We start from the raw sequence: 12,158 nt of genomic DNA, 5'->3' as shown, positions 1-12,158 counted from the left end.
GTTCCCTATTATGAAGAAGAGACCCTCCATCTGATTTAATCAGATAACTATCTAATTCTTCCACCTATTTTGTTTTAGTTATACTTTCACTTCTGATTAGACATTCTGCTTCTCCAGACTCACCCCAGAAAATAGCGGGGAGGTACATGAAAGGAGATACTTCTTCATTCTAAGCCTAGAATTAAGAAGTAGCACCATGATTTAGAGAGTCATCTTATCTGAATTTGCCCCTCACCTAGACTGATCATCTCTAGGTGTATTAAGATGAAAAGCTGAGGAATGGATCTTAACGTGATGGCTTTAGCATGGCTCTGTCCTTCAAAAGCCCTGACCCCCTTGGCCCTACCCCTGTTGTGGTTACAACTCAACACAACACTTCGGAACTGGGCTAGAGACCTGAGATATTCTCAGGAGGGACTGGGCTAAGGACAGCCATTTTTTTAGCTTTACAATAAAGGACCTGGACTGTTCTGGGTTTCTTTTTATTGCCTCTTTATAACTTTTCACCTCCTTTATTCTCAAGGTCTAAGACCACGCTGCTCTTGCTGTCAATATGACTAATTCTACCAGCAGCCCCCAGCTTCCATCTCTCCCATATTGTTTCCATGGCTGGGAGGGAAATCTGCTTGTTAAGACTTTTAAAAATCCACTCTAGTCTTACATTTAGATCTTTAATCCATTTTGAGTTTATTTTTGTGTATGGTGTTCAAAAGTGTTCTAGTTTAATTCTTTTACAAGTGGTTGACCAGTTTTCCCAGCACCACTTGTTAAAGAGGTTGTCTTTTTTCCATTGTATATTCTTGCCTCCTTTGTCGAAGACAAGGTGTCCATAGGTTTGTGGATTTATCTCTGGGCTTTCTATTCTGTTCCATTGATCTATATTTCTGTCTTTGTGCCAGTACCATACTGTCTTGATGACTGTGGCTTTGTAGTATAGTCTGAAGTCAGGCATCACTCATTATCAGAGAAATGCAAATCAAAACCACAATGAGGTACCATTACATGCCAGTCAGGATGGCTGCTATCCAAAAGTCTACAAGCAATAAACGCTGGAGAGGGTGTGGAGAAAAGGGAACCCTCTTACACTGTTGGTGGGAATGCAAACTAGTACAGCCGCTATGGAGAACAGTGTGGAGATTTCTTAAAAAACTGGAAATAGAACTGCCATATGACCCAGCAATCCCACTTCTGGGCATACACACCGAGGAAACCAGATCTGAAAGACACACATGTACCCCAATGTTCATCACAGCACTGTTTATAATAGCCAGGACATGGAAGCAACCTAGATGCCCATCAGCAGACAAATGGATAAGGAAGCTATGGTACATATACACAATGGAATATTACTCAGCCATCAAAAAGAATTCATCTGAATCAGTTCTAATGAGATGGATGAAATTGGAGCCCATTATACAGAGTGAAGTAAGCCAGAAAGATAAAGACCAATACAGTATACTAACACATATATATGGAATTTAGAAAGATGGTAACGATAACCCTATATGCAAATCAGAAAAAGAGACACAGATGTACAGAACAGACTTTTGGACTCTGTGGGAGAAGGTGAGGGTGGGATGTTTTGAGAGAACAGCATCGAAACATGCATATTATCTAGGGTGAAACAGATCACCAGCCCAGGTTGGATGCATGAGACAAGTGCTCGGGCCTGGTGCACTGGGAAGACCCAGAGGGATCAGGTGGAGAGGGAGGTGGGAGGGGGGATCGGGATGGGGAATACATGTAAATCCATGGCTGATTCACGTTAATGTATGACAAAAACCACTACGATACTGTAAAGTAATTAGCCACCAACTAATAAAAATAAACGGAAAAAAAAAAATCCACTCTAAAACAGGACCCAGAGCTTTCCTAGAAGGCAAGGTCCTGGGCCTCACTGCATGGGCTTGGGAACATTTCTCTAAGGATTTGGTGGCCTTTCCTATTTAGGATCCTCATCTTATACTAAACAGACTTGATACTGGGAAAAAAATGTCCTGTGGAGAGAAAAGGCATTTCCATGTTAACCATGTTGAGCATATTCAGGCAAAGACCAAAGTGTAGGTGCACAGTTAAGGAGGCAAATATTTAGATATTTTCATGGATAGAACCAAAGGGGGAGAAAATGAAAGCTCTGAGATAAAGCACAGAAACTAGTAAAATAATGACCTCAGGTAGCTAAGAGGAAGCTGGGCAGTGGCCATTCCCACATCTCTAAGAGCAGCCTGCCACGCAAAGGCTGAAGCACTGCACTGGCTGCTGGTCCTCTTATGTCTCTTCTAGAAGGGAAGTTCCTGAGGCCAAACCTCGTATCCTATTGCTTCAGTTTCCTTCCTGGTTCTTGGTCTAAACCAAAGGTTTATTACATAAACTGTATTACATGCTTAGTTGACAAACTAAAAGACTAGAGCAGAAAATAAACTCCACATAATAATGTCACTGAATCTTAAATGTGATAAAAGTTTTTTAAAAACCAGCATTCTATGCTGATAAGATTAATGTTGAAATTCACCAACTGTGGCCCATGATTCCTATTAAATTACACATACTATTATAAGTATCAAAGTAACTTCCTAGCTTATCAAAACCTTTGGTTTACGTAATAAAAAATTGACAGCTTAACAAAAAATATAAAATTATGAGCCAGAATTAGAATAAATTTTAGGAATATGCATTAACTTTATCACACCTTCACATTATCATTAGACCAAAGTTTCTATAATTTATTATGAAAGAAAATATTCCCAAATATTGTTTTATGAATTTCATGACACAGAGTATAATAAAGTAAAATCCCCTATCTCATTCACTAATCATTTTAAGCTTAATTTTAATCTACTGTGATAACTAAAAAAGAATGCCAGGTATTTCTATGCCCAAAAAATTCCCCCTCTCTCCAAACATTTATTAATCAAGTATAATGCCCATAGTCTTTTTAAAAATTTCATAGTAAATGCAGAAAGTCAATAAAAATGTAAAGGAATATGATATTTACATTGTAATTCAAATTCACAAATTCATAGTATATGAATAATGTAGATGGTAGAGTGATGCCCTAAAGAGGCACAGTAACAAATTGCAACTGTCTAAGAAAGTTCTTTCAGAGAAGGCAATGGCACCCCACTCCAGTACTCTTGCCTGGAAAATCCCATGGACAGAGGAGCCTGGTAGGCTGCAGTCCATGGGGTCTCGAAGAGTCAGACATGACTGAGCGACTTCACTTTCACTTTTCACTTTTATGCATTGGAGAAGGAAATGGCAACCCACTCCAGTGTTCTTGCCTGGAGAATCCCAGGGATGGGGTCGCACAGAGTCGGACACAACTGAAGTGACTTAGCAGTAGCAAGAAAGTTCTTTAATTAAATCTAAAGTGCATATTTCCTGGACCTAGAGTTCACAGAAACTGTTAACAATGACCTAGAGACCAGCTGAGGCTCATGGACTGTCAAGTAACTCCTTTTTTTTTTTTTTTTTTTTTAATTTTTATTTATTTATTTTTTTGTCATACATTGATATGAATCAGCCATAGATTTACACGTATTCCCCATCCCGATCCCCCCTCCCACCTCCCTCTCCACCCGATTCCTCTGGGTCTTCCCAGTGCACCAGGCCCGAGCACTTGTCTCATGCATCCCACCTGGGCTGGTGATCTGTTTCACCATAAATAGTATACATGCTGTTCTTTTGAAATCAAGTAACTCCTTTAACACAGGTACCCAGGCAGTAGTCTGGCATGGGAAGGTACTACGCATGCATGTGTGCATGCGTGCTGATGCTAAGTCGTGTCTGACTCTTTGTGACCCTATGGACCGCAGCCCATCAGGCTCCACTGTCCATGGGATTTTCCAGGCAAGAAAACTGGAGGAGTTGCCATTTTCTCCTCCAGGGGAATCTTCCCGACCCAGGGATCAAACCTGTATCTCCTGCATTGGAGGCAGATTCTTTACTGAGACACCTGTGAACCCAAAGATACCACACCCTCTCCTTATCATCTTAAAAAGTTAGGAGTGTATCTGCAAAACATGAAGAAAGTCATCTACTCTTATCTGTTAAGGGAACAGCATTCATAACATTATAGAAATCTTTTTAGGAGGTATTTTCTACCTATCTCTAAACCAATTTCCTGTTTATGACCTAGTATGTAAAGCAGAATAAAAAACATAATCTAACGAAACTGCTTGGAGAATGGGCAGTGCTTGTTAATGTGGTTTGATCACAAACCAAAGGTACAACTTTCAACACTCCCGGGAAAGGATGCTAAAAATATGAGTTTAGTTTCCTACCTCTATGTGTGCATTAAAAACAGCAATCAATGGTGGGCTGCTGCCCTACACAGCTAAAAGGTCAGCATTCTGAGGACCAGTTTCTTTCAGACAGTCAGAGAGACAAGAAAGAATAGATGACAACAGAAGCATTATGACCTCAAGAAAGATTCTAGAAGTTTCTAAAATCACACACCTAGTATCAAATAGCTTTGCTTGGAGACCTTTCTCTCTTAAAAGCGGAATGTAAGGGCTTCCCTGATGGTCCAGTGGTTAAGAATCCACCTGCCAATGCAGGGAACATGGGTTTGATCCTAGTCCAGGAACATGCCACGTGCTGAGGAGCAACTAAAGCCTGTGTGCCACAACTAGTGAGCCCACACTCTAGAGCCTGCAAGCTGCAACTACTGAGGCCTGCATACCTAGAGCCCATGCTCCACAACAAGAGAAACCACCCCAATGAGAGATCAATGCACTGCAACAAAGAATAGCTTCTGCTCACCACAACTAGAAAAAGCCTGCATGTAGCAACAGAGACCAAAGCCCAGCAACAAAGACACAGCCAGAGAGAAAGAAAGAAAGAGGAATGCAAAAGAAACGCTTCCACTTAGAGTTCCAGTAGCAGTAGAGCTTCCCTGGTGGCTCAGCTGGTAAAGAATCTGCCTGAAATGCAGGAGACCAGGTTTGATCCCTGGGTCAGGAAGATTCCTGGAGAAGGAAATGGCAACCCACTCCAGTATTCTTGCCTGGGAAATCTCAGGACAGAGGAGCCTGGTGGGCTACAGTCTATGGGGTCGCAAAGAGTTGGACACGACTAAGTGACTAACACTATTTTTTCACTTCCAGTTGCAATTACCAGGTGATGTCTAAGAAAACTGAAGCTCAGATTAGGAACTTGTATAATCTTAACCTCAATTAAGAACAAGACTGGCTTTACTTCCTGATCTGTTCACCTTTAAGGCCTGTGGTCTTAACCGTGACACTGCACTGCCTTTCTTTGAGCATTCTAAGACTCCATGAGCAGCCATATTCACAATCCTTCGTGATTTCAGCAGCTCTAAAGTCAAACGTCTACAAAAGCAGGCAAGTAGTGGAAAGTGTAAGAGACAGTAAGAAGGGGCAAGAATGTAGCTAATTGGAGAGGACTCTAGGATCTGCCTAAAGAAGGCCACTGCCTGCAGCTTCGGTCTGCACTGGCTACACAGGCAGCAGCATTAGCAAATATGATCAAATCTTCTAATTTTTTTCAAGAGAAGATGAAAAGCTCAACTTTAGGAGAGTTGTTAGGAGAGCTGCCCATTTTTAAATACTGGCAGCTAATTTAGAATTACTGGCAGCTAATTTTAAAAGAAACAACTCTACAGGCCAAACCAAACGTATCTGAAGTGATTATGACCAGTATATAATATGTTGTAGAGATTCTGATGATGAATGATTCCTGTCTGAGAGATTCTAGACTAGACCTTTCCTATTAAGTGATTTATCAATTATCCTCACTGTTGAATTCATTCTACACATCCAGGTTTTTTTCAGCTCAAGTCATAACTCTTAAGTTCAGGTACTGCAAAGGTCAGTAACAAATCACTTCCCACCCAATCATCCCCAGCCCACTCCTCTCTCCCAATCTCCTCTCTGCTTCCCTACATACTTACACACATACACAGGCCCATTATCACCTGTTATCTCAAGTTTGAAATTTTCAAGTTTAGTCTTCATACAACTTTTTAGGCCTCCTGTTAACTATAAAATTCTTCATTTCTCATTAGTTGAAGAAACCAAAATTGTATACATTACTTTACACTGTGATTTTTATAACTCTTGGATCAGATGTAGGTCTACTCTTAATGTCTCCATAAAGAGTCTCTAATAATTTTCATAAATTTATCATCCTGTTCTAAATGTCTTGGTTATTTCTAGTACTTAAGGTAAAAAAATATTTTTTGGAGTCATAAAGCATGTTCTAAGGACACCAGAAAAATGCCAGCATTGTTCCCATTCTTCACATAGGAGTTCATCAAAAATTATTAAGTCTAGATACTTACTTCTAAAAATTATGGACATAGAGACCATTTAAAAGGTTGATTTTTTTAAAAATAAAATAGTAGTATCAGTGTAACAATTACTTTTATAGATTTTATGGCATATTAAGAAGTAGAAAGAAGTGTATCACACTGATTCTAAACCAATGGGCAAAAGCTGGAAGAATTCAGAGTAGCATCAAAACCTCTAAGATAGAGTAGATTACGGGATGGAAATTTGTTCTTAAGATAAGGGCTAATTTCTCGGATCACTCTTCCTTCTCCTTTTTTTTCCTCTTGTGTTTCTGATGTACACATTTCTTATTTTCAGTTCCAACTAAGTTTTCACTGCAGCAAATTCAAATAACTTTAAGTTAAAAATGAAGATTCATCCTTATTTGTAAGAGATGTACTGTCCAATAGCATTAAGAGGTTTTCTCTACCATGAAAGTTTACAGGGTTTAATTAAAATCACAAGGAAAAAAGTAACATGTGCATCATAAATACAAGATAACTTGAGATGGGAACCTCTGTTTGGTTTAAATGTCTACTTTGAGGGCTGTATGACCGCAGACTATGAACAACTCCTCCATGGAAAAAAGTAAAAAAAAGTCAATGTCATATTTCCTTCACTTGTGGTTCAGCTGGTAAAGAATCTACCTGCAATGCGGGAGACCTGGGTTCTATCCCTGGGTTGGGAAGATGCCCTGAAGAAGAGAAACGCTACCCACTCCAGTATTCTGGCCTGGAGAATTCCATGGACTAGTCCATGGGGTTGCAAAGAGTTGGACATGACTGAGTGACTTTCACTCACTTTCAGTATACTCTATTTACCTCAAATGTGAATTACCATCCATTTGCATTTCATAACATTTCTACATTTTCTTCAGGATTGACTGGTATGATCTCCTTGCTGTCCAAAAGACTCTCAAAAGTCTTCTCCAGCATCATAGTTGGAAAGCATCAATTCTTCAGTACTCAGCCTTCTTAGCCTTCTAAAAATGCAGTCTTTATAAACAATTTTTATTTTCTTATTCAAATCCCAATCAAGTTAAGTGGAAGCAAGGCTGTTACTGAGACTTTGGTATGCATAAAAATCTTATTTTCATATAATCTATCCCATACCAGATGACCTGACCTGTCTCTTGAGAAATCTGTATGCAGGTCAGAAAGCAACAGATAGAACTGGACATGGAACAACAGACTGTTTCCAAATAGGAAAAGGAGTACGTCAAGGCTGTATATTGTCACTCTGCTTATTTAACTTACATGCAGAGTACATCATGGAAAATGCTGGGCTGGATGAAGCACAAGCTGGAATCAAGATTGCCAGGAGAAATATCAATAACCTCAGATATGCAGATGATACCACCCTTATGGCTGAAAGTGAAGAACTAAAGAGCCTCTTGATGAAAGTGAAAGAGGAGAGTGAAAAAGTTGGCTTAAAGCTCAACATTGAGAAAACTAAGATCATGGCATCTGGTCCCATCACTTCATGGCAAATAGAAGGGGAAACGGTGGAAACAGTGGCTGACTATTTTCTGGGGGCTCCAAAATCACTGCAGATGGTGACTGCAGCCAGGAAATTAAAAGACGCTTACTCCTTGGAAGGAAAGTCATGACCAACCTAGACAGCGTATTGAAAAGCAGAGACATTACTTTGCTAACAAAGGTCTGTCTAGTCAAGGCTATGGTTTTTCCAGTAGTCATGTGTGGATGTGAGAGTTGGACTATAAAGAAAGCTGAGCACTGAAGAATTGATGGTTTTGAACTGTGGTGTTGAAGACCCTTGAGACTTCAAGGAGACCCAACCAGTCCATCCTAAAGGAGATCGGTCCTGAGTGTTCACTGGAAGGACTGATGTTGAAGCTGAAACTCCAATACTTTGGCCACCTGATGCAAAGAACTGACTCCTTGGAAAAGACCCTGATGCTGGGAAAGATTGAAGGCAGGAGGAGAAGAGAACGACAGAGGAGGAGATGGTTGGATAGCATCACTGACTCAATGGACATGAGTTTGAGTAAACTCCAGTAGCTGGCGATGGACAGGGAGGCCTGGCATGCTGCAGTCCATGGGGTCGCAAAGAGTCGGACATGACTGAGTGACTGAACTGAACTGAACTGAATGAACCCCATTGTATTATACTCACCGGCTGAAATGCCTTTAACAGTCTCATCTGAAGACACCACTCAAGGCTTTTCTTACTAAATTCTTATTTTAATGCAAAGAGCAAAGTAAACAGTACTCCATAAGAGCTGCTCATACACAGCAGCCAACTCAAGATTTGCATGAAGTATTTTTTACTTACAATTCTTCTCCTTGTTTGGCTTTCTTGTCTGACACCAGATAGACGGTTCCAAAACTTCCACTGCCAAGTTTCTGTTGAAGCATATATCTTCTTGCGATCAAGGGCTTTGGACATGTGGAAACAGCTATTGATCCACTCACACACTTAGCAGCCTCTTGGAATTTCAGCATTGCTCCAAACAAGAGAGAACTGTTTCTTTGTTTGCTTATAGAAACTCCAAGTCTCATTCAAGTCTCCTAGGAGATGGTCAAGTGCATCCAAGTAGTACTGGTCAATGCCTTGAAGAGGAAAGATCCAGAGGTCAGATCTAATAGGTGCTGAACTATTCCTAACAAAAAATGTAAGTTTCTGATAGTGATACTGATTCCTTGATTAGTGGATTGAATGACCCAATGTTGGTTAACTTTAACTACTTGAGAAAATGTTAAAAAGTAGAGATACTGCAAATTCCAATATAAGACAGTCTTTCACAAAAACAGAGCCTTCCCTCAGACAGTTAAATTTGGCAGAAGTGAGTAACAGTCAAATTTCCCCAAAGTTCTGAGATGTATATATGTTTTCCAATCAACAATCTGTTTAAGACTTTATATTCCCTGCCTACTTTTCAAAAAACATCCAAATAAAAGAACTTTATAATTCCCTAAAATATACACATTTGCATCACGTTTTATGTAATTCTTTCTTTCCACCTTATGTCTATTTTTTTAACATGGGCCATTTTTAAAGTCTTTATTGAATTTGATACAATATTACTTCTGTTTATGTTTTCAGTTTTTTGGTACAAGGCATGCAGGATCTTAGCTACTGCAGCAAAGCTCAAACCTGCACCCCCTGCGCTAGAAGGAGAAGGTTTAACCACTGGACCACCTGGGAAGTCCCTTATGTCTGTTTTAACTAACAAATGCTGCTGCTGCTGCTGCTAAGTCACTTTGGTCGTGTCCAACTCTGTGCGACCCCATAGACAGCAGCCCACCAGGCTCCCCGTTCCTGGGATTCTCCAGGCAAGAACACTGGAGTGGGTTGCCATTTCCTTCTCCAATGCATGAAAGTGAAAAGTGAAAGTGAAGTCACTCAGTCGTGCCCGACTCTTCCCGGCCCCATGGACTGCAGCCTACCAGGCTCCTCTGTCCATGGGATTTTCCAGGCAAGAGTACTGGAGTGGGTTACCATTGCATTCCCCGAACAAATGGTGAGTTAGGATTAAACCACAAATTAGCATGATGCTGGTTTCTTTTGATTTTTTTTTCCTGTAGATTTTAAACCAGGATATTTGCATTTGTTATTATAGATGCGAAGAGCGATATGGATTTGAAATGAATTTTCTCCCATCCCAAGCAAATTCTGATCCAGTTTCTGAAATCTTTTTTATTATACACACTGTGTATAGAATAATCTCCCTGGATTGAAAACAAGAAGTTTCACAAATGCAGTTCAAATCTAAAATTGTATTTTTATTAACTGAATATAAATTTGTTATAGGTAAAGCTGTAATTCCTCAAGAAACTATATATGCATAGAAGAATTATGAAAAGCAGGACTGTTTCATATGAGTATGTACATGGTAAAATCACTTTTATTTCATCAAAATGAAAAATGTTTTGCTAATAATTATGAAAAATGAGTTTTATTTTAAATTGCTAAGAAAGCATGATTTTAAATTGAATACTCGGCCTTAGAGTCAGATCAGTCCATATTCAACAATTCCAAAGCTATAAAACAAAAACCTTTTGTGCATAATGAGAAAACAAAATGTTACCTGTGTAGTTTGAGGTGTATAGCCAATGGGCTTTATCATGGTGGTGGCCAATTACAAACATCCTTGGAATCGAACATAAACAAGGAAATGTTTGTTTATACCACTTCCTTTCATGAAGTAATGTATTAATCAGTTAAGTTTTTCCTAATGCCAGTGAGAAGGAAAACTAGTAACCAGAGAAGGATGGAAAGAAGGAAGCAAAGAAGGCAGAGAGAGAGGGAAGGAGGAGGCAAATCACCTAAGTGGCTAGGTGATCATGACAATACTAAAACACATTGGACTCGAACTTCAGAGCTGGGGCCCATACCTTGAAATCCCTATATTATGTGGGATTATCAAGATCACAGAAAATCACCAGCCCAGGTTGGATGCATGAGACAAGTGCTCGGGCCTGGTGCACTGGGAAGACCCAGAGGAATTGGGTGGAGAGGGAGGTGGGAGGGAGGATCGGGATGGGGAATACATGTAACTCAATGGCTGATTCATGTCAATGTATGACAAAACCCACTTCAATATTGTAAAGTAATTAGCCTCCAACTAATAAAAATAAAAGAAAAGAAAAAAAAAGATCACAGAAAATATTAGTGAAATCTACTGATGAAAAAACAACTGCAGAACAGAACTACCAATGTATCTTTGTTTGCTTCTGATCCCACAGAAGTGATGCTTTCTGGCCAAATGAAGCTGTTAAGAAAAGTTCATGGACTCACAACTTTTTCAACTGAAAAGAGCCTTTCAGTAATCCTCCTTATCGGAGAGATGAGATAAAGGTCCCGGCCTAGGGAAGGTCAGAATAGTTCTGAGGAAGTCCAATTTCCCAGGAACTCTCATTTGTAAATGAGCATTTAAACCCAGCAGTGTCTCGGCGATGCGGCCAGGGCTACAGATGACTTCCAGACTAAGCTCCCTCCAGCCCAGCCTCTCAGTCACAATCCGCCGCCCCCTCCCCAGGCCCACCTTGGGCCGCTGATTTCATCAGTCTCCTCTGTGCGACCCCACCTTACAGAGGCCATGAAGGAACCTGAGTGCAAGGAGCACACCTTTCTGTGTCCCCGGCGACTGGCACAGCGTAGGTGTTCAGTGAACTCTGTCAGAGCAGATAAATGTCCAGCAAACCAGCTGCTACCCAAAGTGTGTTTGGTGGGATAAGGGAGATAAGAGTCTGAAAGCTGCACATTGACTCTTGGGGGTGGAACTGTGTGACTGGCAGTTATATCAATCTCGGCTCAGTAACAAGAATGGAGAAGAAGCATATCTGACACCAGATTCTGCTAAAGTAGGAATCTAACCTCAAGGGAAACTTTAACCCTAAGGTCAAACGAATAATTCCTTGCCTTAATTTTTTTTAATTTACATTTTCTCATAGCAGCTTAACACAAACGGAGGAGGCACGAGCCACACATCCTCTCGGCGCTGGAGCAGGTCCAGAAAGTTAAGAGCCAAGAGAAGTGAGGAGGCGCGGATTCGGAGTCCCGGAGAGGCGGCCCCGAAATCATTACGTTCCCGGAAGGCCCGCGCGCCCTGAGGAGTCTCCCCGTACCTTTCCGGGTGGAGGGCGAGGGTGCGTCGCGCACTCCCAGGGTCCCTCCAGTAACCCGGAGGCCTGAGGCGCCGCCTCACACCTCGATTATCAAGCCGGGCGAGCTAGAGCCCCAGACTGCGGGGGCCGTTGCTAAGGAGACAAAGCGGGCAACAGGAAGTCCGTACCAGGAAGTCGGGCGCGGCTGCTGGACGCCGTTGCCAGGAAGCAGGCGCGAGGCACACCGGGAAGTTGCGGAGGCCGGCCCTAGCGGGTCATTTAAGCGGAAGTGTGA

The 12,158-nt window shown here is 41.1% G+C and overlaps 1 protein-coding gene across 9 annotated transcripts in view; it reads right to left on the bottom strand.

Annotated features, from left to right (window-relative positions):
* Positions 1–12,144, bottom strand: part of NEK11 (NIMA related kinase 11) — a 280,951-nt gene extending 268,807 nt beyond the window's left edge. For 3 of the 9 annotated variants that reach the window (XM_043874532.1, XM_043874537.1, XM_043874534.1), the window contains exons 1-2: positions 11,885–12,067; positions 8,589–8,866 (exon numbers count right to left, since the gene is read on the bottom strand). In XM_043874532.1, the coding sequence (XP_043730467.1) occupies positions 8,589–8,815 (227 nt within the window). In that variant the 5' untranslated portion in view covers positions 8,816–8,866; positions 11,885–12,067. Of the gene's footprint in view, positions 1–8,588; positions 8,867–10,344; positions 10,407–11,884 lie in introns of all 9 variants that reach the window. The other 6 variants (XM_043874533.1, XM_043874536.1, XM_043874530.1 and 3 more) reach the window with 5 other exon arrangements.
* Between the last annotated feature and the right edge of the window lie 14 nt (positions 12,145–12,158).

The sequence above is a fragment of the Cervus elaphus genome, chromosome 19 (genome assembly GCF_910594005.1).
Source record: "Cervus elaphus chromosome 19, mCerEla1.1, whole genome shotgun sequence".
NCBI lineage: Eukaryota > Metazoa > Chordata > Mammalia > Artiodactyla > Cervidae > Cervus > Cervus elaphus.
This window is presented reverse-complemented; position numbering and strand designations above follow the sequence as displayed.